Consider the following 24,642-nt stretch of genomic DNA (forward strand, 5'->3'; position numbering starts at 1 on the left):
TTAAAAAGAATTTTGATTAGATCCATCATCATTTGTTACTGATGGTAATACAGAAGAAAGATAACGTCCAATATTAATTGGATCTTCACATTGATTTGAATCAACAATTCCACCTGTTTGTCGAATATCTATTACTGTACTTTGACGTTGAACATTACCTGATGGACAAGCACCAGCTGCAGTAACAACAAATCTATGTTTTAAAAGATTTTCTAAAGATGGTCGATCACTAGCTGGACGTCGAAGACATGAATCAACTAAATCGATAAAATCATCAGAGAAACAAAATTTTGGTAAACGAGGCGGTGGTTGATCTACAATATAGGATAATAGTTCAAATATTGCCATTGGTCCGGAACTTGGACTGTTGACAGCTATAGTTGAAAAAACAAAAAATAATAATTAAGACGCTGAACATACACACCAGTATATCATTATCAGCAAGGGTTTAGATTACTCCATTATTGAAATTCAAGATTGCATTTCGAGTGGCTAGTATCTACCGAGATTCGGTAGTTGAATGAATAATGTATTGACTATTAAAACGATAAGCATTGGATTCGAATCCCGACGTAGTAAACATCAAAACTGAGGTTCGGCTACATCCGACTGATGAGTCTCAAATAGGACGAAACTAGACATATATATATATATATATATATATATATATATATATTGCTGAGTTCATAATCTGATTTTAGACAATTGTTGAAAATGAGGGAGTGCTGGATAACTGTTTCATCGTAGTATGAGACTCCTCATGAGTGTGGATGTACTAGGCTCATCAGAGATTGATTCAAGGAGCTTCAGGTCATTGTAATGACACTCAGTAGTAAGGAATTTTCAAATGCAATCGAAATGTGATTTTAGCCTATTATCATCCAATGACATCACTTCTCCACCACATAGTCGAAATTCGCCATTCTCAATACTTTTCATCTGACCATCAAAACTAGGTAAACTAGATTAGAGAATATAGGTTGTCTCTATAGATTTTTCCATATCTCTATAGCTCTTATGATTTTGTTTAAACTTTGATTGACTTGAAAGCTCACTACCAAGTTGTCAATCAATAACACGAAGCTAATTTAGTTAATGTTGTCAGAATAAAATGAAAACATTAAACAAGTGAACTGATCTCTTTTCTTAAGATAATCTAAGAAAGTGAACTAGAAACCACGATCGAAATTCAATCAATGTTATTTAGTAGTCGAGTTTACTAACACATATACTAATGTTAGAAGTATGACACGTAAGTTTATGAACCAATTGAATAGTATAACTCTGGTAATCTACCGATATCGTTCAGTTCAGTTGTCAATAACTTCGAGGATTGATGCTACTCTTTAATTTGGCCGTTCGTAGCTTCCTTCCAATCTACTCCCATGCCAGATAGTATTTCACGTCGAGATAGGTGGTTGAGTATAAGTTGATAAAGAATAACATCATTGATCGACTATCCACTTTTGTTTAGCACTCTAAGCTTAATCTGAACACTACTCGAGTGGTCGTTCCACGATAACGCAACAATGCTTCGAAAACGTTAATCATCAAAAAGCTTCTACTTCCATAAAGTATGTTTCACAACCACAGAGTAAGACAGAGCAGACTACTGAGAAGTATACTCGCCCCACAGTTTGAAGATGAAAAACTCGCCAACGTCACAAGCAACGTAATTTGGCAAAATCAACGGGAAGTATTAAAATACATGTTGAAATTTTGTTAGGAACCAACTCATCAGAGTTTAAGTGAATTATTTATATCGCGAACCGATCTAAGTCAGACAACTCTTAAAATCCAGGGAGTACTAGTCAGCAATCTCGTCCTAGTGCGAGACTCTTCAGAAGTGCGCATCCGCGAACCCACTCTTGAAGCTAACAAATTTCCGGAGTTTTACTACGAAGCCTTGGCTAGTGGGGTTCAAATATGTAAGGTGTGGAGAAGGCACTCTCTGAAGACGGTGGAAGATGGCTGTGCAATATCGCGGACTAATCAAAGTTAAACTTATACACTATTGGATGCCATCTCAGTGGTTTAAAGATTAAGCGACCATGGATGAGACTGAAGGTCCTGGACTCGATTCCTAGTCGTGGTGTTGTGGATGAGCACTGTTGAGGGGTTCCGTATTAAGAAGAAATGGCTGCCTAGTGCCTTGAGGTGTTCAATGGGTGTTTAACTTCGATCGATTCGTGATCTCAATAAAATTCAACAATCTAAACAACTTCCATATCGATAAGTGAACTGGTTAATGTATTCAACTGTTTCACTCGCTACCAATAGTCTAAACGTAATGCAGAGTTCTTTCAGAAGTCAAATAACTGATCACAATTTAATACATAAATCTGTACTTGGAAAATCGAGTTACGCCTTATACATTGTTACATCAGTCTAACAAATTTATTTCAAAATAAATAAGTAATTTCTTACCAGGAAGTGGCTTCCCTTCTTTAGCTGCTTCTAAATGTTGCTCCAAGTTTACATCTCGTTGTGAACTGAAAGCACTTAGATAAACTTTTTCATCTTCAATTGCTGGAATCGGGTATCGACCAGTTGCCAGTTCAACTAACGATAAACCCAAACTCCATACATCACTTAATGTATTGTACTGTTCACCTGTTAAACGTTCCGGTGCCATGTAACTTCTTGTACCAACAAATGAATTAGCCAAGGAATCAATCAGTTGACCACTTACACCGAAATCGCATAATTTCACATCACCTGTACGATTTACAAGGATATTGGATGGTTTGACGTCTCTGAAACATTCATCAGCAAATTAACGTGATAAACTATATTTGATGATACGAAAATGATTTTATACTACTTGAAAAAAATATTAAGTAGTAAAATAAGTTATTGTTAAAATAAAAATGGGTGGTGTAAGAAATTGGGCAGAGATGAATTTCGACTACATTCAACATGTAAATATGGGAAATGAAGTTCAAAAGAGATAATAAGACGGAATTAAAGAGTGAAATGTTAGGAAGGACTTATTAAGAGAGAAATGTAGAATAAACGAAACTGCTTGACCGTGACAGAATTCGCACCATGTTATACAATGCCTCCAACCACAGAATCGAGAAATCGTGTGGTTTGTCACCAGGACATCTATATTTCCTCAAATAGCTCAGGCCAAGAGTGAATGAGTTTATACATCGAAGCTACATCCCCATTTCTTCAAACCACTCATCTATATGATCAAGCAGTGCACGTCGTGGCTTGCTGTGGCCAAACACTGTTTCTTTTTTTGGAGGGGGGGAACGTTTCCCTTAATGTAAAGAAATGTCAACAATTAGTTATCAATTAATTGTTCATAACTTTTGGATAGCACTATTTCTGAAAAAGACCAACAACTTGACACCAATGCCTTGGCATTTCAGGATCAATTATCATAAAGATAAAATCTTTATGATAAGATGCCCCCAAATGCCCTGGTACGGCCGAGAGTGAGGAGAGTCCGCTCTCCATCTCCTAATGCTCTCACATGGCCAGCGAATATATAGCCTCTGACAGGGAAGTCCTACTCACTGCCTTCTCGTGGCATTACTGTTGTTTACGAAATTGACAGAGCGAAAAGTGAATGTCCGGCGCTTTAACCGGGTTGGTGGACAAGGCGAGTCCACCTAGGGGAGTTGGAAAACCCTGATTCCAAACCAATGGTGCACATGGGCTCCAGTATCCTGAGGGAACAAATGGCGTATGAACTCATTGTTTGTGACTGGCTACTATAGGATTGCATCTCCCCACGATGCTCCACTGCCTTGTGGATCAGATCTTTCGGTCAAAGGCTCCGGGTGTGGGCCCCTAAGAAAACCACCTGCTTCAGTTTGGGCACCTGGGCAGTATCACAGCCCTCAACAAATCGAATGAGATTTGTATGGCGCATATGTATCTGGTGCTTTCTTGTGCCAATATTTATGTGTTTAAATAATAATAATAATAATATCATAAAGATGAACGAAATGCGATTACTGTAACAGAAACTTGAAAAGTTTTGCACGGAATTTAAGTGTCACGAAAGTCATTTTTAGTGAACGGACCTAACGTTGCATGATGAATAGGGTACCTTCATACTCACAAGATACCAACGAAGGTATTGGTTGATCCAGATAGCAAGGTGATAGGGATGAAAGTCAGAAGCCTCTAGACTGTGTAACAACTAGCCCTCAAAAAGGATGATGATCGGAAAAACAAACCGATATCCAGCTGCTGCTCCGATACTGTATGAGAGCGAGCTGAAGTTGAACCAGGTATGGAGTAACAAGAAGAAGTAGGATATCCAATTATGATAGCGGGAAATTTTAAGCACAAGCCACAGACATATATCTTAGCATTGATAGCAAATGCTGAAGGGATAATGTTTCACTATAGAAATAACAAAATCTTTTAATTGACTACTAACAAAAATGTGCGAAACTGTATCGTAGAATGAAATTAATCTTGTTTTTATTTATTTATTTAGGCACATAAATATTGGTACAAAGGAGTACCAGATATATATGCGCCACGCAAATCTCATTTGATTTGTATGAGGGCTATGATACTGTCCGGGTGCCCAAAACGAAACAGGTGGTTTTCTTAGGGGATCACACCCGGAGCCTTCGACCTAAAGATCTGATCCATAAGGCAGTGGAGTATAGTGAGGAGATGCAGTCCCATGGTAGCCGGTCACCAAAGATTGATTTATAAGCCATTTTTCCCTCAGGATACTGGAGCCCATGTGCACCATTGGTTTGGAATCAGGGTTTTCCAACTCCTCTAGATGGACTCTCCGTGTCCACCAACCTGGTTAAAGCGCCGGACATTCGCTTTTCGCTCTGTCAATTTCGTAAACAACAGTAATGCCACGAGAAGGCAGTGAGTAGGATTTCCCTGTCATAGGCTATATATGCGTGGCCATGTGAGAGCATTTCGAGAGGGAGAGCGGACTCTCCTCACTCTCGGCCGTACCAGGGCATTTAGGGTGGATTCATCTACAGAGAGCACATTTTCTTTTTACGTTATCACCATCACATATTCACTTATTGGGAAAAAGAAAGATGTCATTCATCGATGGTTCCAGTTCAGATTTTTAAGTTCCAGTTCACTTCCTCTCTTGCTACGCACTAATGAACAATGTTGTTCTCTTTTAACTAGAGCTGAAAAACTGTCATATTTATAGGTACATATTTTCAGAAAGAAAAAAAGATCTTCAACAACAACGAAAGGATGACTTTATGGAAAAGGAAATCAAAACATGATCTATATAAAAATGAACAACAAAAATATGAGTAGCACAATATACAACAAAAAAAATGTGACTATGTTTATTTTGTTTTATAAGATGATGTTTTAAAACTTAAAAAAAATTGTGCTTTTTCATTGTTTTGTTCATGAATGTTAACTATTTTCAAAAAGAAACTATATACTCAAATGAAATTAACCAGGGAACTACTACTACTAAGCAACCGCCCCTAAATGCCCTGGTACGGCCGAGAGTGGGGAGAGTCCGCTCTCCATCTCCTAATGCTCTCACATGACCACGCGTATATAGCCTATGACAGAGAAGTCCTACTCAATGTCTTCTCGTGGTATTACTGTTGTTTACGAAATTGAGAGGACCAAAAGTGAATGTCCGGCGCTTAAACCGGGTTGGTGGACATGGTAAGTCCATCTAGAGGAGTTGGAAAACCCTGATTCCAAACCAATGGTGCACATAGGCTCTAGAATCCTCAGGAAACAAATGGCGTATGAATCAATCGTTTGTCATCGGCTACCATGGGACTACATCTCCTCCCGATGATCCACTGCCTTGTGGATCAGAATTTTAGGTCAAAGGTTCCGGGTGTGTCCCCCTAAGAAAACCACATGCTTCAGTTTGGGCACCTAGGCAGTATCGCAGCCCCCACACAAATCAAATGAGATTTGTGTAGCGCATATATATCTGGTGCCCCCTTTTTACCAATATTTATGTGTTTTTAAATAAACAAACTAAGCAACCAAGTAAGAATATAATAAGAATAATAAGAACAAGCAATTATTATTGATTTGAAATATTACGCTTAGATTTTAATAAGTAAATAACACATTGGTAATATTTTTATTAAGACTGCAATGATAACAACTCAAGATGTGTATGTGTGTGTGTGTAATAGCATAGAAGCTTCAGAAGTGCACTTCTAAATTCCACTTATTCCAAGCTTTTAATGGATCTATTAAGTATTGTTCTTTATATAATGCTACTGGGTAAACATGGCAAGTCAATTGGTGAGGTAGTATATATTCATCAACTGAGGAGGTTGCTATATGTGTTATGTATACCTAACTACCACCTACCTCGCCGGGGATATTATCTGATGTAAAATAACAACTGGTCGAGTTAGAGCCTATGGCGAACTGTCATCAGAATTGGTTACCTCAAGTGGTGTTCGTCAGGGCTGTCCACTCTCTCCATTCTTGTTTAACTTTTTCGTTGACGTGCTATTAGAAATAACACTTTCATCATCCCAATCTCCAGGATTTGAGCTTTTACTGGGAGGCTCACTTGTTGACTTAGAATATATCGATGACATAGTTTTATTTGATGAAGACGCTGACAAAATGCAGAGTCTTCTGACCACTATAAGCAACTATGCAGGCATGTTCGGGATGAGATTCTCTCCCTCGAAGTGCAAAATGTTACTTCAGGATTGGGTTGTATCGGCACCTGAACTAATGATAGGGAGTGAGGTAGTTGAGCGTGTTGACCGCTTCACTTATCTTGGGAATCTCATCAGCCTTTGTGGTCTGGTGTTTGACGAAATCTCAGCACGGATACAGAAGGCTCGTCTAGCTTTCTCCAACTTGCGTCATTTATGGCGTAGACGAGATGTCCGTCTAGCAACAAAAGGACAGGTTTACTGTGCAGCAGTTTGTTCCGTCCTACTTTATGGCAGTGAAACATGGCCGATAAGAGTAGAGGATATTCGTAGGCTACTAGTATTCGATCATAGGTGTCTTCGAAGCATTGCTCGTATATATATGAGCGTTTCAGTTACACGCTAGCTAATTGAGATATAGAATTCTCTACCGGGCTCAGGGCCGACGTATAGAGAAAGGTGTGGATATAGGTGGACCAATAGGAGATATTTAATATTTGTAGAAAACGTTCAAAAGGTATGATCCTATTTGAAGTAGGCACTGATGATATTGTTTGTAATGATAATGAGAGCTTCGCAGTGAGACAGCTCACCTCAGAGAGTACAATATCAATAAATACAACTATTTGAGCTAAAAATCTTCGTTATCATGACACTGACATATTTATAGTCTGTTTCAAAGGACTTACATACACTGTCTTGAATTAGTTTGAATATTTTCTGCTAAAAGTGTAGAAAATGTGGAAACGGATTTTTGGCTCTTAAAACTAACCAAAACCTAAGGACGGTCTAATCAGAAGTAACAGAAAACTGACTAAAATACAAATCAATAAAGACTTTAGGTTCAGAAGAAGCAAAAAGTATATAAATTTTAGTTTCCAGTTTCAAAGTGGTGAATTAGTAGTAACTCAAGCACACCTTTTAAGCACTGAGCCACAGCTTCAAATCCCACGTCTCCTTCAGTTTGAACAACAAGGTAGCATCACTACTAGTTATTACACTCAAGACAGTCGAGTACATAAGACTATACTTGGTAAATGGGTACTGAGGGATGCAAACCCTGAGGTTTTCCTCCTGACTCATCAAGGATGTGATATTCAAGTGAGGATCTAGAAAGATGTTTCCGTAAGACAACTACTTATTTCGGACTGAACAATCAAATTCTTTATACAAATCGTGATATAATAGCTGCTGGATAACTTTTGTTTAAACCTCGTGAAGATTGGTGACGTTTCTCAAACGATAACATTACTTTAAATATACATCAGTATAAATATAAATAACCGTTCAATTTCCAAGAAATACATATTTTCTTTTATGCTCTTCATCCGACAGTAAAAATTAAAAACAAATTAGGAACTGGTATGTCCTGGGTTCGAGTCTCGAGGGTGCGGGATCGTGGATGCGCACTGCTGAGGAGTCCCATAATAGGACGGAACGGCCGCCCAGTGTTTTCAGGTTTTCCATGGTGGCCTAGCTTTAATTGACTCATGATTTCAACTGTGAAAATACTGAAATCTCCACAAAACCCCTTCTGATCTATAATCATATGCTCACTAGTGACTGACTTCAAGGGATGTTTCCTTGAGTTCTAGTGGGAAGCAGTGACCAGTGGAGTTCAACCAAGTCTGTTGTGAGATAACAACTCACTGAAGACAATTGGTGAACGGTTGCTTAAACATCGTGGATTGATTGAAGTTAGACATTAACACCGTTGGCTGCCGGCTCAGTGGTTTATCGGTTAAGTGCTCCAGCGCGAGACTGGTGGGTCCTGGGTGCGAATCTCGCAAGTGCGGGATCGTGGATGCGCACTGCTGAGTAGTCCCATAATAGGACGGAACGGCCGTTCAGTACTTCCAGGTTTTCTATGATGGCCTAGCTTCAATTGACTCATGATTTCAACTATGAAAATTAAGGAAAGTCAACAACACGAAGAAGAAGACCTTACTTACCTATGTATAATATGTAATACTTCACGTAAATAAACTAAACCACGTATTACAGAATATAATATTTTAGCAACAATTGGTTCAGGTAAACGACCAGCATGTAATAGAACAATATCTAAACTTCCACCATCCATATATTCCATGCATAAACTAATATCACCATCAGCAAAAAATGCACCATAATAGCCAACAATATAAGGTGAATTACAATCATGTAATACCTGATAGTAAATAATTAATGGAAACATAAAAAGGTAAGATGAATCAATAGTTTTGTGATAACATCTCAGACATTGAAGCTAGAAGTAATATGGGTTCAAATTATTAGGATTGTAGGTAAGTGGTATATAGTACTATTTCACATCTACACGATTGATTTTAACCTTTGGATAGATAAATTATTCCAGTTTTTCTATTTATCGTATATCATCCATATGTTTGACATTGCCAATTATTTATGTATAACACTCAGTATGGTCTATACACGAGTGTGTCAGTCAGTCAGTCAGCTACAACGTAGGACCAGGCACACATATGCATCGGTCCAAGTTGCCATACCTCGTTAGCACAACAAGATAAACACCGGATTCATAGAAATACTTGAACGTGTGTTTGTATACTTACTTATTTGCATCCCTTTTATGCTTAGAAAAGCTGATTTACTTATTAGTCACTCTCAGTTGATTATTTCTGCTACTCTAGTTCATGTGCATTTCTTCTTGTCTCTTATCATTCGTCTGTATGAATGAATGTCTGAAATATATATTCTTTAAATACTTTCGTATTCAGCTTCTTGTATGCATGTTGTTATTAACGGAATGCGCCAACAGAATATATACAAACTAAGTAGGATATACATTTCGTTAACATTATAATTCCATCATTATGGAGTCAGACATAGGGTACTAAAGGTATACCCTACTGGCAAGTACCCGATTAGCAGCATAAAACCTAGATCAAAGAGGATATCATAGAAACAACCTCTAAGCATTTCGCAAACTAAATTACTGTATAAATATTTATGTAATTCATCATTGTAAGACCAGTGATAAGATCAGTAGGAAAAAAACACTTTATAGTTGTTCATGTTTCACCTCAAGTATTCGGTAACTAAGATAAAGATTAGTTTGTAGTGGAAATTATGAGATATTATATTTCATAGGAGTTGTAGTTAAACAATACATGGAAAACGTACAAATTGTGCTCCGCCTGTAGCTCTTCTAGAGTTACTGCCGGTCCCAAGCACGGGTAAAGGAGGAGGGTTGAGCATGAGGTTAGCGACCCCATCCCGTAGAAAAACTAACTCGCTAAAAAAACGCTAACCAGAAAAAATAATTCAAACCATTTAAACTCTGCCCTGGGAGTTGAAGGAATAATTATGACGCCTCATAATGAAAGCCGGAATTTTTCGGAAGTCACGAGGCCGATCCACCTTTTAACAACCAGAGCAACGCTCTCTCTCTCTTATATACGTATAAAAGGCAACAATATTACTAGTCAGATAGGTAAACTAAATTAAATGAAGTGGAGTTTCAAGTTACTGTATAGGGTGGAGACGTGGAGAACTACGAAAGCCATCATCCAGAATATACACGTGTTTATTAACAACTGTCTACGCAAGATACTTCGATTCCATTGGCCAGACACTATCAGCAACAACCTACTGTGGGAGACAACAAACCAGATTTCAGTGGAGGAAGAAATCAGGAGGAAGCGCTGGAAGTGGATAGGACACACATTGAGGAAGTCACCCAACTGCATCACAAGGCAAGCCCACACATGGAATCCCAAAGGCCAAAAGAGAAGAAGAAGACCAATGAACACATTACGCCGAGAAATGGAGACAGACATGAGAAGAATGAACAAGAATTGGATAGACCTATAAAGGAAGGCCCAGAACAGAGTGGGTTGTAGAATACTGGTCAGCGGTCTATGCTCCATCGGGAGTAACAGGAGTAAGTAAGTAAGTAAATAAGGAGTTCAAGTTTGTGACCTACTAACTGAATGTTATCAACTTTAACTAAACTATAATATCGAAATGAAAACAAACAAAGAAACAATAATGAAAAGAGAAAAAAATAGAGAGTTTAATAACTTACTTGAAGTTCACGTATAATTTGTGTTTTAACAATTGGTTTAATTTCTAAATGAATATTTTTCTTAGCCATAATTAAACCAGTTGTTGTATGACGTACACGACTAACTACACCACCATTACCTTTACCTAATTCATTTAACTTTTCAAAATCTTCTGGATGTAATTCACCAATTTTTTGTTTATCTGCTACAAATGCACTTAAACGACGTCGTTGATTATCATCCAAATCTTGTATCGCTAATTGTTTTAAACTAAAAAATTTTTTTGTAAAAAAAAAAAGAAAGAGACGATTGAAGCTGAAAGTTAGTACTTATTTATAAATGCAAACTATGATATATGAACCTGACAGCACTGGAAGGCCGTTTCGTCTTATTGTGGGACTCCTCAGTAGTGCGAATCTAATGGTTAAGCGCTCGCGCGCGAGACTGATAGGTCATGGGTTCGAATCTCGCTAGGTGGGATCGTTGATGCGCACTGCTGAGGAGTCCCACAATAAAAAGAAACGGCCGTCCAGTACTTCCAGGTTTTCCATTGTGGTCTAGCTTCAATTGACTCATGATTACAACTATATAAAATTACTAAAATCTCCACAAAACCCTCTTCTGAATATGATATATGAAGTTTAAAATTTTAGCTATACACTGATGATGATAACTTGTATGACAATGGTACATACATATTCACCACGACTATCATGATGATCGACAGCTTTGAAATCTAGATAAACTAATTATTGATTTTTTTAAAAATGTGACACATTCACCAAGTGTAGAATGATATACTCGTGTTTATGAGGCAGGTAACCAGATCAAAGTTGATGAAGTGACAGTATAACTTATTGGTTAAAAGTTAAGTGTTTATTTCTATCAATATTCAGATCAATAATCAAACATAAAACAAAAAAAGTTTTTAACTATAAACTAAGATATGTTCGCAAACTTTAGTCAGTTATAGACATCGTAGAATCTGGGATGTATGTGCTTTGATTTAGGTTACCATGCCACAGTAGCTTGTTATTGTAGGCCAACAATCGCGGTGTTTCTTGACATTAGGGCCGCCCTAGATTCGTTGAACAGGAATTCTCTTGCGTTGTCTATTGAAGAAGGGTGTGCCTGGGAAGTTTATTGACATCTTAAAGATCCTATATACAAACACCTCAGGCGGTTTTACTCTATGTTTGTGAAACCTGGTCACTCCGAGTTGATGACGTTAGACAACTCTCTGTGTTTGATCATCGTTGTCTCTGAATGATTTCTGACATCAAGTGGCAACACCAAGTTATTACTGCAAAGGCTCGTCATCGTGTGATCGGGCACACAGACGATAATTCATTTGATGTCCCTATCTTGAAACATTGACTTCCGAGAGAGTTTCACGTCGTGTATTATTGGCTGACGCTGGGACTGATTGGAAAAAGCGGAGAGGTGGTCAGTGTATGATATGGTGTCGTGGTATGAGACGATTTATTTTATTATTTATTTCAACACATAAATATAGGTACAAGGAAGCATCAGATATATATGCGCCGCACAAATCTCATTCGATTTGTGTGAGGGTGTTACAATTGTATTTTTGCTATATAAACGACCCAGCTATTCCTATTGCTTAGTATTCTTATACGATGACACTCTACAAGACCCCAAAATCAGAACACTTTGAACAGGAATGAAATTGTATTCAAAATAATAATGATAAGTGAACAGCAATCACTAGTTCGAATAACATCCATATATTTGTAGTATATACATAAGAAGCTTCTAGATTTTTCTCCAATAATATGCTCGGGCTGATCGGTTTAGAATTAGCCAATCAGCGCGCAGCAACACCATCATGCATGAAACATGCTTTAATCCAATCTATGTCCCGCTAACACCTCCCCCTTGAGCAGATTCGTAGGATCTGGTGCTAGGGTCCAACTGCAACCGCTTTACTCGTTTATGTTTCCGGTTAGTCCACTTTCTAGGTAATAAGGACGTTGTATCATCCTTCGTTTGCACCTTGACTGTCCTGTCTGTTTCAGGTGTTTTGATCTCAAAGGTGTCTAGCAGGACGTCAAGAGGTATTCGATGTCGATTCTCGCTGCTGGCTATCAAAGTTGCTTTCAGTTGGTTAGCATGACGTATCCAAACTTCTGAGCCAACTGACACCTCAAAAACCACATTCCCTTTCTTTCTCACGATCCGACCAGCTGTCCATGAGGGATGTTTTCCTCGATAGTCCATAGCGAGTACCTTTTGACCCACGCTGAACAATCGTTTTTGTGCCCCATGATGACGATTGTACTGTTTCTCCATCATCATGTTTCGTTGCGGCTTAAGAGCTGGAGTCGGACGGATAACATCGAAATGTGTCCTTATTTTTCTGCCAAGTAACGCTTCCGCTGGAGAGACCCCATTTGTTGTTTGAGGGTTCGGTGTAGAGCGATAGATAAGCAGGAACCTCTCTAAGATCTCTTCGGTGGTACCCTCCCCTCTTGATTTTTTTAGAGCATTTTTGAACGTACCAACAAAACGTTCTACCTGGCCATTCGATTGCGGATGGAATGAAGGTGTTCGGATGTGCCTGATTCCGTTCTGCTGACAAAATTCTGAAAAGATAGATGATGTAAATTGTGTGCCGTTGTCGCTGACTACTTGTTCTGGAACCCCGAAACGACTGAATAATTGCCGCAGTTTTCTAACTGTGCAGCTTGCGGTTGGATGTCCCATGATGAAAATTTCCGGCCACTTGCTGTATGCGTCAACTACCAGAAGGTAAGTTTGTCCATGGAAAGGACCAGCGAAATCTAAATGTATACGCTGCCACGGTGACTGTGGTATCGGCCATGATTGCAACTCTGCTTTTCGTGGAGCTTTTGCTGCCAATGCACATTTTGTACACGAACGGGATAGCTGCTCGAGTTAGGTATCTAATTGTGGCCAGTATACATAACTTCGTGCTAGCGCTTTCATGCGGTTTATTCCGGGATGTCCTGCATGCAGCTGTTCGGGGACTGCTGGTTGCAACTTCTTTGGGATTATGACACGTTCAGCAAACATGAGACAATCGTCGATGATTGAAAGAGATAATCTGCGCTCATAAAACTGCTGAAGCTCTGTTGAACTGATCTTCGAGGGCCACCCTTCTAGGTGGAACTTTCTGACTTCTTGTAGAACAGGGTCTCGAAGAGTCTCTTTCCTGACTTCATCTGACGACACTGGAGTGTTTCGAATTGCCGCTGCTACTACACTCCGTATTTCTGGAATCTTTTCACCTGTCTTTTTTGCATGTGAAGTGGTGTCTGATGATGGACACGACACATTACAAACGCTGTTGAAGGGTACATACATTATTCCAAGTTTTTCTAACATATCTAGACCAAGAAGATCAAGGTTTGGTCGCTCTGTTAGATAGCATACTCCTTGACAGCTATTTCCATTGAAGGAAAATTCACACTGTAGTTCACCAACTAGTTTTAGTATACCTCCAAATGCGTTTTTAGCCGTTATCTTGGATGGCTTCATTGGCGGCTTTCCCAGCAAGTTATACGTTTCCCTGGATACTAGGGTGATATCTGATGCCGTGTCAATTTGAAGACGAGCTGAAATGCCGTTTATCTGGATAGTAACGTACTTTCTCCGAATGTCACAGTCTGTTTGAAAAGCTGCTACCAGAGAAAGAGATTTAGACTCGGTTGATTTCACTACACGTGGAAGATGTTTATACTTCTTCTTGGGCTGGGACGTACGATTCGGTGGACAATGGCCTTCTTTATGTCCACGTCTGTTGCACACCTGACATTTATGCTTCTTAAATGGACAGAACCGTACATAATGCCAATCGCCGCATAACCAACAGGCATCCGTTGGTTTGTTATGAGTTTTATTCGGCTTCTGACTTTTTAACCTAGTCATAGCATTTACACTACTGCAGGTTAAATTAGAATTTACCTGTTCAATTAACTGATTGTCGTGTCTGATGTTTTGTAGTCGTTTACACTCATCTGTCAATGTCTTGAGTGTGACGTTTGGGTCTTGATCCAAATGAGTTAGAAGTCTGGTTCTAATTTCAGTATCTTGTGGTGACTGTAGAGCTTTGATGAATATAAGGCATTTAAATTGATCTTCTGTCAACGAGCGTAACTTGAACCGTTCACACTCTCTGTTGACGACGTCTGCTAGAGCACCATATTCATCGGCTTCACGTTTCACCAAATTCAGACACTGATATCGAATACTAAACAATGAAGAAGATTCGCCGAATATCTCTGACAATTGCGTTACTGTCTCCTCGAAACTGAGCTCTCGAGGTAACTTTGGCAATACATGATCAGCATAACGTGCATGCTCATTGCTTCCCAACTTACGCATCAACAACCGAGTCTTCCATGCGTCATCTTGTTGACAGAATTCTATTCTAAATGTATCTTCCCAACGCTTGAACCACGTGAGAAAAGTATTTCCACTTTCGGGATCATATATGAATTCTGGGATGCTGCTAGCAACTGCATAGCAAGAAGTACTTGAAACAGCATGTGAACTCGAGTTTTGGATGCTGAACTGTTGCATCAGTCTCCAACAACCGCATTTGTGCATCAAGTTGTGCTTGCTGTTGTTGTAGTATTCGGCTGAGCTGGTCATCTGATATAGTCATTTCGAATGAATTTTCCTTTTTCCTCGTCGCCACTGTTATAATTGTATTTTTGCTATATAAACGACCCAGCTATTCCTATTGCTTAGTATTCTTATACGATGACACTCTACAAGACCCCAAAATCAGAACACTTTGAACAGGAATGAAATTGTATTCAAAATAATAATGATAAGTGAACAGCAATCACTAGTTCGAATAACATCCATATATTTGTAGTATATACATAAGAAGCTTCTAGATTTTTCTCCAATAATATGCTCGGGCTGATCGGTTTAGAATTAGCCAATCAGCGCGCAGCAACACCATCATGCATGAAACATGCTTTAATCCAATCTATGTCCCGCTAACAGAGGGCGTATGAGAGGAAGCTGTATAGGACTGGCTTCTATTGGTCCTTCACGACTCCTTGGTTGAGGTCCCACAGATGGTGCAACACAGTAGCTAGAGACGCTATCAAACATGGATCAGAATAGAAGCCAGTGGCGATCCTGATGTAACTTTCTTTTACTTCCGTCATGAAAGTGAACGTAACTTCTTTATTTGGTAGAATTCTTTCTGTTAATATTTTCGCTGACTGGACTTCTCCCACTATTAGTATGTGGTGGTCGATATTTGATATTATCCCTAACTTTGTATATTATTCGTCTTGATACCCGTTACTCGATAACGTCCTAACGGTGTATAAATCAGAAGGCGAATACGAAAGGTTGATTGCGTTTATTATTGAACCACACACAGGTATCTAATATTACAGGCACGTTAAGCAAGCATGAAAGAGCAGTGCCGTAAAGCAGGCGAGTGAGTGTGAGAGCCGAATGAGTAAGTGTGCACAATACGGTGTAGCGCAGTGCAGAGCAGAGCAGTAAACAGGATTAAGATGTACATATATATATAAGTGGAAAAGTATGAGTCATCGGATTAATTAAGCGATTAATAATAATGCTAGCGGAATGGATACATGTGTAGGTAGTAAGCAATGTTCAAGCGTATATAAAAAAGTACAATGGTATAGATAGGTTGTTATTGTATGAATGACTGTCCATTAAATAAGTTAACAAAAGGGCTTAGCCAGATTAGATGTAAACAAACTCAATTGTATCTGAGTTGCTATAATTATTCTTATTATTATTATTTTACTCTCACACACAAATCTCCGTTCATTGTCGCTCTTCTTTTTATTATACTCACCCCCCACTCTCTATCTCTTCCCAACCTCATTGTTATTGTGTGTCGTATATGCAATTGGTGCCCTCTTGTACTAGTGCTTATGTGTTCAGATAAAATAAATAAATAAATAGCAACCGATGTCTTGATGGACTAATGCTGTGCTTCGGTTTGGTCGTCCGCAGCTTTTTTCCAACCTACTCCTACGGCAAACAAAATCAACCGTCGAGATAGGAAGTGGTTGGATATACGTATTACATGTCCCAACCAAATCAGTCGACAAAGATTTACCAACTCATCAATTGTTGTGTCTTTACCCACCTTATGCCTAACCTCAGTATTACTTACTCCGTAGTTTGAAAATACGAGAACAATGCTTCGAAGGCAAGTATGATCGAAATCTCAATCAGGCGATTTAAACCTTTCAATACAGATCGTAAAACACACATACACAACTCTACGGGTTATTTTTATGATTTGATAAGTTTGTACACTAAGCTAGTTAGTTGAAACTCCGAATTCAATACGATAAATGAGACTGTTTTCATCCTCTACTTTCCTGTTCGCTAACTGAAGTGAGAAGTTCGTGACTATTAAAGGAAACACAACTCACTTGCAGCAAAACAGCTTCAGATATTACTATCATATAATAGAAGCTTCAGAGAATAATGGGCAACAGAATATAAAAAGACATGCAAATAAAACTATTTGACACAGGTATATATATACATAAAACATACACTTCAGCGACATCAACAGGTCCTGTGCTGATCCTATTTGAATAGCGATGTTCATTATTTCGATCACCTCTCGAGCCAAATAGATTATCATTTGACGGCGTATGGGTTTTCTTTGGAGACAAACGAAGATCTGTGAGCGGTGGTGGGATTCTACGGTGTACAGGATGTGAATGATGAGCACTTGGACGATAGATACTAGTTTGTTGAGATGTTTTCACAGGCTGAGATGAATTCGTTAGATTGTTATTATCATCGAGTTTATCTGATAATGATGCAGCTTTAGAAGTTCCATTTCTTTGTAATGATTCTTGTAAACTGTCTGAAGATTTATTCAACTCGGCATTTGTGACAGGTTCCTCGGATTTTTTATGTGTTGTAGAATAATTATCTGATGATTGGATAGCAGAACTCGGAAGCGTAAGATTCAACCGATTACGTCTACTTCCACTCCCAGAGGATGTTGACATTTAATTGAATTCAAATAGTGTGCTGTAAAAGGATGGAGAAAATAAAAAAAGTTCTTGGAATAGGTATCAACTAATATAACTTCATTAAAAAATGTCATATAGACGCATACTAATTCAATCGGTCAAAACATCTTAACAAACAATAGTAAAATCGCTTTTCACTACGTTTCACCAGCATCTACTATGTACATTTATTTTATTTATTTAAACACATATATATTGGTAAAAAAGGGCACCAGATATATATATGCCACACAAAATAATGAAAGTAGGAAGAGGAGGGATGAAAAGATAAGGCGGACTGAAATGTACAACCGGAAGACTCCTTCAGTTATTTATTTATTTATTTATTTAAACACATATATTGGTACAAAAGGGCACCAGATACATATGCGCCACACAAAATAATGAAAGTAGGAAGAGAAGGGATGAAAAGATAAGGCGGACTGAAATGTACAACCGGAAGACTCCTTCAGTTATTTATTTATTTATTTATTTAAACACATATATATTGGTACAAAAGGGCACCAGATACATATGCGCCACACAAAATAATGAAAGTAGGAAGAGAAGGGATGAAAAGATAAGGCGGACTGAAATGTACAACCAGAAGACTCTTTCAGTTAAGAAAGTTAGAACCACTCTTTATGTAGAAAGTAAAAGAAGGTTACAGCAGGTTCGCCACTGGCTTCTATTTTGAGCCATATCCGATAGCGTCTCTAGCCACTGTGTTGCACCATCTCTCGGACCCTAACCAGGGAGTCGTGAAGGACCAACGGAAGCTAGCCCTTTGCAGCTTTCTTTCATGCCACGACACCATGTCATACACTGACCACCTCTTCGCTTTTCCCAACCAGTCCCAGAGTCGGCAAATAATGCACGACGTGGAATTCTCTGACGACATTCGTAAAACATGTCCAAGCCACCGAAGTCGGTGTTTCAAGATGGTGACACCAATTGATTTATCGTCTCGGCGCCCGAACACACGATGCCGAACCTCTGCATTACTAACATGGTGTTGCCACTGGATGTCAGCAATCCTTCGGAGACAACGATGATCGAACACAGAGAGACGTCTAACATCCTCAACTCGGAGAGGCCAGGCTTCACAAGTATAGAGCAAAACTGCTCTCACCAACGCGTTGTAAATCCGACCTTTGACAACCAGACTAACATCACGAAGGCGCCAAAGATGGCCCAGATTGGCATAAGCCGCTCTGGCTTTCCTTATACGTGCATCAATCTCATCACTCACGCCACCACCAGCACTTATATAGCTACCTAGATACACGAACTTCTCAACTACTTCGATCTGCTCACCATCCAGGGTGAGTACAGGATGAGAATCCTGCCAGTCTTGTAGGAGTACTTTGCACTTGGAGGGTGCAAAGCACATGCCGTACCTGCGGACACTGATTTCCAACTGATTAAGTGCGGATTGCATGTCTTGGGCATTATCGCACAGTAAGACAATATCATCCGCATACTCGAGGTCGAGAAGTCGTTCTCCAGGCAACATATCCACACCGCCATTACTTACATCCATCAGAGCTGTTTCCAGAATGTCATCGATGGCAAAGTTGAAGGGGAATGGTGAGATCGGGCAACCCTGCCTAACCCCACTGCTCGAATGAAACAAGGGAGAAAGGTGGTTGTATGCCCTCACTCTGCCTGAGGTGTTCGTATACAGGGCCTTTAAGATGTTAATGAACTTCTCAGGCACACCCTTCTTCAATAGACAATCCCAGAGAACAGTCCTGTCCAACGAATCGAAGGCCGCCCTGATATCAAGAAACACTACGATTGTTGGCCTGCGATAAGTATGACGGTGTTCTAACATTTGGCGGAGGGTGAAGATGTGATCAATGCATCCTCGACCAGAACGAAAACCAGCCTGCTCCTCGCGAGTCAATCGTTCTCGGGTTTTAAACAACCTACGAAGAATGACAGAAGCCAATAGTTTGGACGCAATCGGAAGTAGACTTATCCCCCAATAGTTGTTACAGCAACAACGTGAACCCTTTTTAAAGATAGGGACGACTATTGACTCATTCCATGATGTTGGAACACTTTCTTGCTCCCAAACCTTTGCAAACAACACCGCCAGTTCCTTAGTCAGAAAGTCACCACCATCTTTAGAAAGAGCCGGAGGTACGTCATCTGGGCCAGGTGATTTGTAGCGCTTCAAGAGTTGGAGTTCCTTGCGGACTTCCGCCTCGTTTGGTAGATCAGTCGTCACCGGCCGTAGGGAGCAGGACAAACTGGTTGATGTTGCCGGAGCAGCAGGCCAGTTGAACTGCCCTTCGAAAAATTCCGCCCATCGTCCAAGACGTCGAGAGATGTTAGTGATTGGCATCCCATCATCCTCGTAGATTGTTTCACTCACACCAGACTTCTTGCTGCCAGTGGCTCGGATGAGTTGGAAGAGCTTCCGGCAGTTACCAGATGCAGCTGCTGCTTCCATCTCATTAGCACGCTCCGACCACCAGGCTTCTCGGTCCTTACGCAAGCTTTGCCCAATTTCACTACGTAACAGCCTTCGTTTGTGGTCAAACTCACGGTCACCCGGAGTAGACCGACGGGCTTCCATCAGTTGTAAGGAGCTAGAAGAAACCCAGTGCTTGTAAGCGGGACGTTTCGATAAGCCACAAGCGGCTTTACTCGCCATTTTCATGGCGTCGTGAAGATGCAACCAATGCTCATCTATACTTTTCGATAGGATGGTAGCTAGCCTAGAGGCTAGCTCCGCTCGATACTTACTTGCAACAGAAGTTGCAGCCAGTTTACTAACATCGATCCGTTGATGGTGGTCAATCCTTCGGCCACTGAAAAGTAAGGTGAGATTGGCGCAGACCAGGGCATGATCAGACTCCAGATAGGTACTCCAAAAGGAGCGGCAGTCTTGTACACAACCACGCCAGCGGTAGCTGATCGCGATGTGATCAATCTGAGTCCAGGCTTGAGATGCAGAGGGAGGACGCCAGGTGGCACACCGGCGATGACAGTGCCGGAAGTTAGTGCTAGCCAGAAACAGGTTGTGGTCTGTGCACAGTTGCAGCAAACGGTCCCCGTTATCTGTCCTGCGACCAACAAGTCCCCATCGGCCACCTAAACGACTCTCTTCTGTGCCTAGATGCCCGACATGTGCATTCAAGTCTCCGGCTAATACTACAATATCTACAATATGTACATTTGCAAACATCAGTAATGACTTCATACATATCCACTGAAATATTATCGCTTTTGTAAATATTAATCTCTTTAATATTTCCTTGAAAAAGCTTGAACCAGATTGCCAGGCGAAACGTTGAATTTACTTCAAATTCATTCGCTGAGATTTTACAAATATATTATTCCTATTTAATGTCTTAAATCAACTCGGCACCCGAACACCGTGAAACTATTTGCTCTAATTAAGACAAAAATTCTTATATATTTAGTCTCTTTAAATTAGTTGAATCAAATAATTTCTACACTACTTAAATTTCGCTTTCAAATAATTCCACCAAAATCTTAGACTAACAAATCTAACTTGTTTTTCACTATAATTCTACTACAAACTAGCATACTATGTTGGTTTAGACCATTTCACATAAAACCAAAGAATGCAAACTTTACACATATATGCATTGCTACACTTCATAAGTGTAAACGTAGTAAGATACTGAAACGATAAAAAGTAGAGAATAACAAATTGATAAGGAAGGACAAAATGCTTTGAGTTTATAAGAGGATAAGTAATAGATGACTTTACACCGTCACAATACGTTTCTAACAACTGATTACTAACAATAATTGATGCGATTATCCATCGCCCAAAAATGCCCTGGTACGGCCGAGAGTGGGGAGAGTCCGCTCTCCCTCTCCAAATGCTCTCACATGGCCACGTGTATATAGCATCCGACAAGGAAGTCCCACTCGCTGCCTTCTTGTAGCATTACTGTTGTTTACGAAATTGACAGGACGAAAAGAGAATGTCCGGCCCTTTAACCGGGTCGCAGGACACGGAAAATCCACCCAGGGGAGTTGGAAAATCCTGATTCCAAACCAATACTACACATGGCCTCCATCCAGAACCCTGAGGGAACAAATGGCGTATGAACCAATCATTGGTCACCGGCTACCATGGGACCGCATCTCCTCACGATGCTCCACTGCCTTGTGGATCAGACTTTTAGGTCAAAGGCTCGTGGTGTATCCCCTTAAGAAAACCACCTGCTTCAATCCGGGCACCCGGGCAGTATCACAGCCCTCACACAAATCAAATGAGATTTGTGTGGCGCATATATATCTGGTGCCCCTTCGTACTAATATTTATGTTTAAATAAATAAAATAAATAAATTTGCATCTTGGATATTAGCATTTCAGCTACAAACACCTAACATTCATTCTTCATTCTGACAGAAACAATGAGACGAAAATTGACTTTTTAACGAGCTAGAGTACGATTATTGAAGCAGCTGGGATGAATGAAACTCAGTATTCTACAATAAAATCAACGATAACATTAAATCATTTTTTGAACAATGAAATTGTATAGTAGCTCTGTTGTTGACAGGTTTGTGTCTAAGGTTTTCCAAACCTAAGAGAAACTTTTTGTATAGATAACACAGTGTTGCTGGAAGATTGAAATACGACGAACGTGTGATGACAACTCAGAAAGCTTGAGGTAAGGACTTACACTTAGTACAAATTCAATGAAGCTAACGTGAGAAAGTGGCTGCGCCGGATGACCTTGAAGTGAATGTAGCGCCTAAATGATCCAAATGGATCTAGACGGATTAGAAGAAGCTTCACTTAACGGGCTACCGTATATAGATGCAGTGAATCGCCGATGTTTACGGGCCTAAATATTGGTATATTTAACGACAAAGAAGAAAAAATGTTGGTAAATTGTTGTGAGATACTGGCCTTAGTCCTTAAGTATATGGTTCAAAATGGTTCAAATGGTTGAGGACGGAATAGAAGAAGCTTTCGCTTAACGGGCTTCCGTGTCTGATAGCAGTGGATCACCAATACCTCCAGGCAAGAACCTAGGTATATGAACGATAATAGAGGGAAAAAAAGAATTTGGTAAATCATAATAATATGTTATCCTTAGTCCTTAAGAATAAGTCAAGTTTTCTCTTAAAGGACTCCTGGGAGGTCGCTTGGACTAGCTCAGTCGGCAGCGAATTCCAGCACTTGACAACTTTAACGGAGTAGAAGTTGTGTCTGCAGTCTGTTCTGCTATGTAGGGTCTCCAATTTCTGGGTGTTACCTCTGAGGTTAGTGTTATGACTAAGCTTAAGAAGTTGTTTAAGGGGATGACCAGAAGTATTAAGGATACTATAAGTCATAGGAAGATCACCTCTAAGACGCCTATACTCTAACGGGTAAAGGTTAAGTGATTTGAGGCGCTCTTCATAAGGTTTGAATTTGAGACCCCGAACTGATTTCGTGGCTCGACGTTGTATACGTTCCAGAGTGACCTTATCCTTTTGGAGGGAGGGAGGAAATACTATGTTTCCGTACTCTAAGTGGGGACGAATAAAACTGTTGAAGATTATGTGGAAGGTTCTACCGTCAAACTGGCCAAAATTGCGCTTCAATGTTACCAGTGCAAGGTTTGCTTGAGAGGCGTTTTTGTCACAGTTCGCATACGATTTCAGGTCGTAGGGTACCAACACTCCTAAATCTTTTTCAACTTGGGAAACTTCTAGAGGTGAGTTACCTAAGTTATAACTATAGTCTGCAACATGTCTCAGATGGACTACCTTGCACTTTGAAGTGTTGAAGGTAAGTCCGTTGTCGTCTGCCCAACTTTGAAGTCGAGTCAGATCCTCCTGCAGAACTAGTATATCATTGTGAGTACGTATCTCTCTCCAAAGTTTCACATCATCAGCAAAAAGCAATAAATCAGATGAAACTTGTTGAGGAAGATCGTTAATATAAATCAAGAAGAGAAGAGGTCCTAGTATTGAACCCTGGGGGACCCCAATAGGACATTCCATAGCCTGAGAGAGAGTGAAGTTAACCCTGACCTTAAAATGTCGGTTTTCTAGGTATGAAGTGATCCAGTCAATTAAAGGGGGTTTTATACCCAATCGTCCAAGCTTCTTGATAAGACATGCATGGTTGACCCTATCAAAAGCTTTTGAGAAGTCCAGGTAAATGACGTCAACCTTCCCCTTGCGATCAAGGATGGTTGTCCATTTATCCACCGCAGTCAGCAGGTTGGTCGTACAAGAATGACCTTTTCTGAAACCATGCTGTTGAGGCGAGAAGAACTTTGAGGATGATAAGTGTTCTAGTATGCCGTCGAATACTAGGGATTCCATAATTTTTGAAGGTATGGAGAGAAGGGCCACTGGTCGGTAGCTTGAGGGTTCACTGCGTCGACCTCCTTTGAAAATTGGTGTGATGTGGGCCAGCTTCCATATTTCCGGTAGTTTGACTCTGCTTAGCGAGTGTGTAAACATCACGCTAAGTGGTGTCGCCAGGATTGAAGCTGCTTCCCTCAATACGGCGGAATGAACCATGTCCGGACCAGGAGAAGTGTCTTTTTTTAGGTGCTGCAGTTTACGGAGCACCAAGTCAGCACTCAGGTCCACTTCGGAAAGTCCTGTCAAGTTTTCTCCTAAAGAACTCCTGAGAATGGCTTGAACTGACTCAGTCGGTAGTGAATTTCAGCATGTGATTACTCTCATGGAGTATAAGGTGTGCCTGAACTCCACTCTGCTATGTTGTGTCTTCAATTTCCAGGTAGTACCCCTAAGGTTTGTGTTGGGAACTGAGGTCAAGTAGATATTTAGGGGAATGCCCAGAAGTGTTTAAGATGATGTGAGACATTAATTCACTTATAGGACGTATTTTTTTCTAGTAGGTTGAGGTCAAGTGATTTGAGGCGCCCTCCAAAAGGTTTGAATATGGGTAACCGAACTGATTTCGTGTCTTGCCATTGGATAATTTCCAGTGAACTATATTTCCATACT

General features: G+C 40.0%; 1 protein-coding gene across 1 annotated transcript; it reads right to left on the minus strand.

Annotated features, from left to right (window-relative positions):
* On the minus strand, positions 1-22,431 carry Smp_026510 (protein kinase; the record flags this gene model as incomplete). Its single annotated transcript, XM_018790198.1, has 6 exons — positions 22,350-22,431; positions 17,190-17,689; positions 10,666-10,901; positions 8,570-8,787; positions 2,428-2,756; positions 1-374 (listed from the first exon to the last, which is right to left on the minus strand). The coding sequence occupies exons 2-6, from the start codon at positions 17,665-17,667 to the stop codon at positions 1-3; spliced, it is 1,635 nt and encodes a 544-aa protein (XP_018655565.1). The 5' UTR covers positions 17,668-17,689; positions 22,350-22,431.
* Positions 22,432-24,642: the final 2,211 nt, after the last annotated feature.

This window comes from Schistosoma mansoni, chromosome W (genome assembly GCF_000237925.1).
Source record: "Schistosoma mansoni strain Puerto Rico chromosome W, complete genome".
Lineage (NCBI taxonomy): Eukaryota > Metazoa > Platyhelminthes > Trematoda > Strigeidida > Schistosomatidae > Schistosoma > Schistosoma mansoni.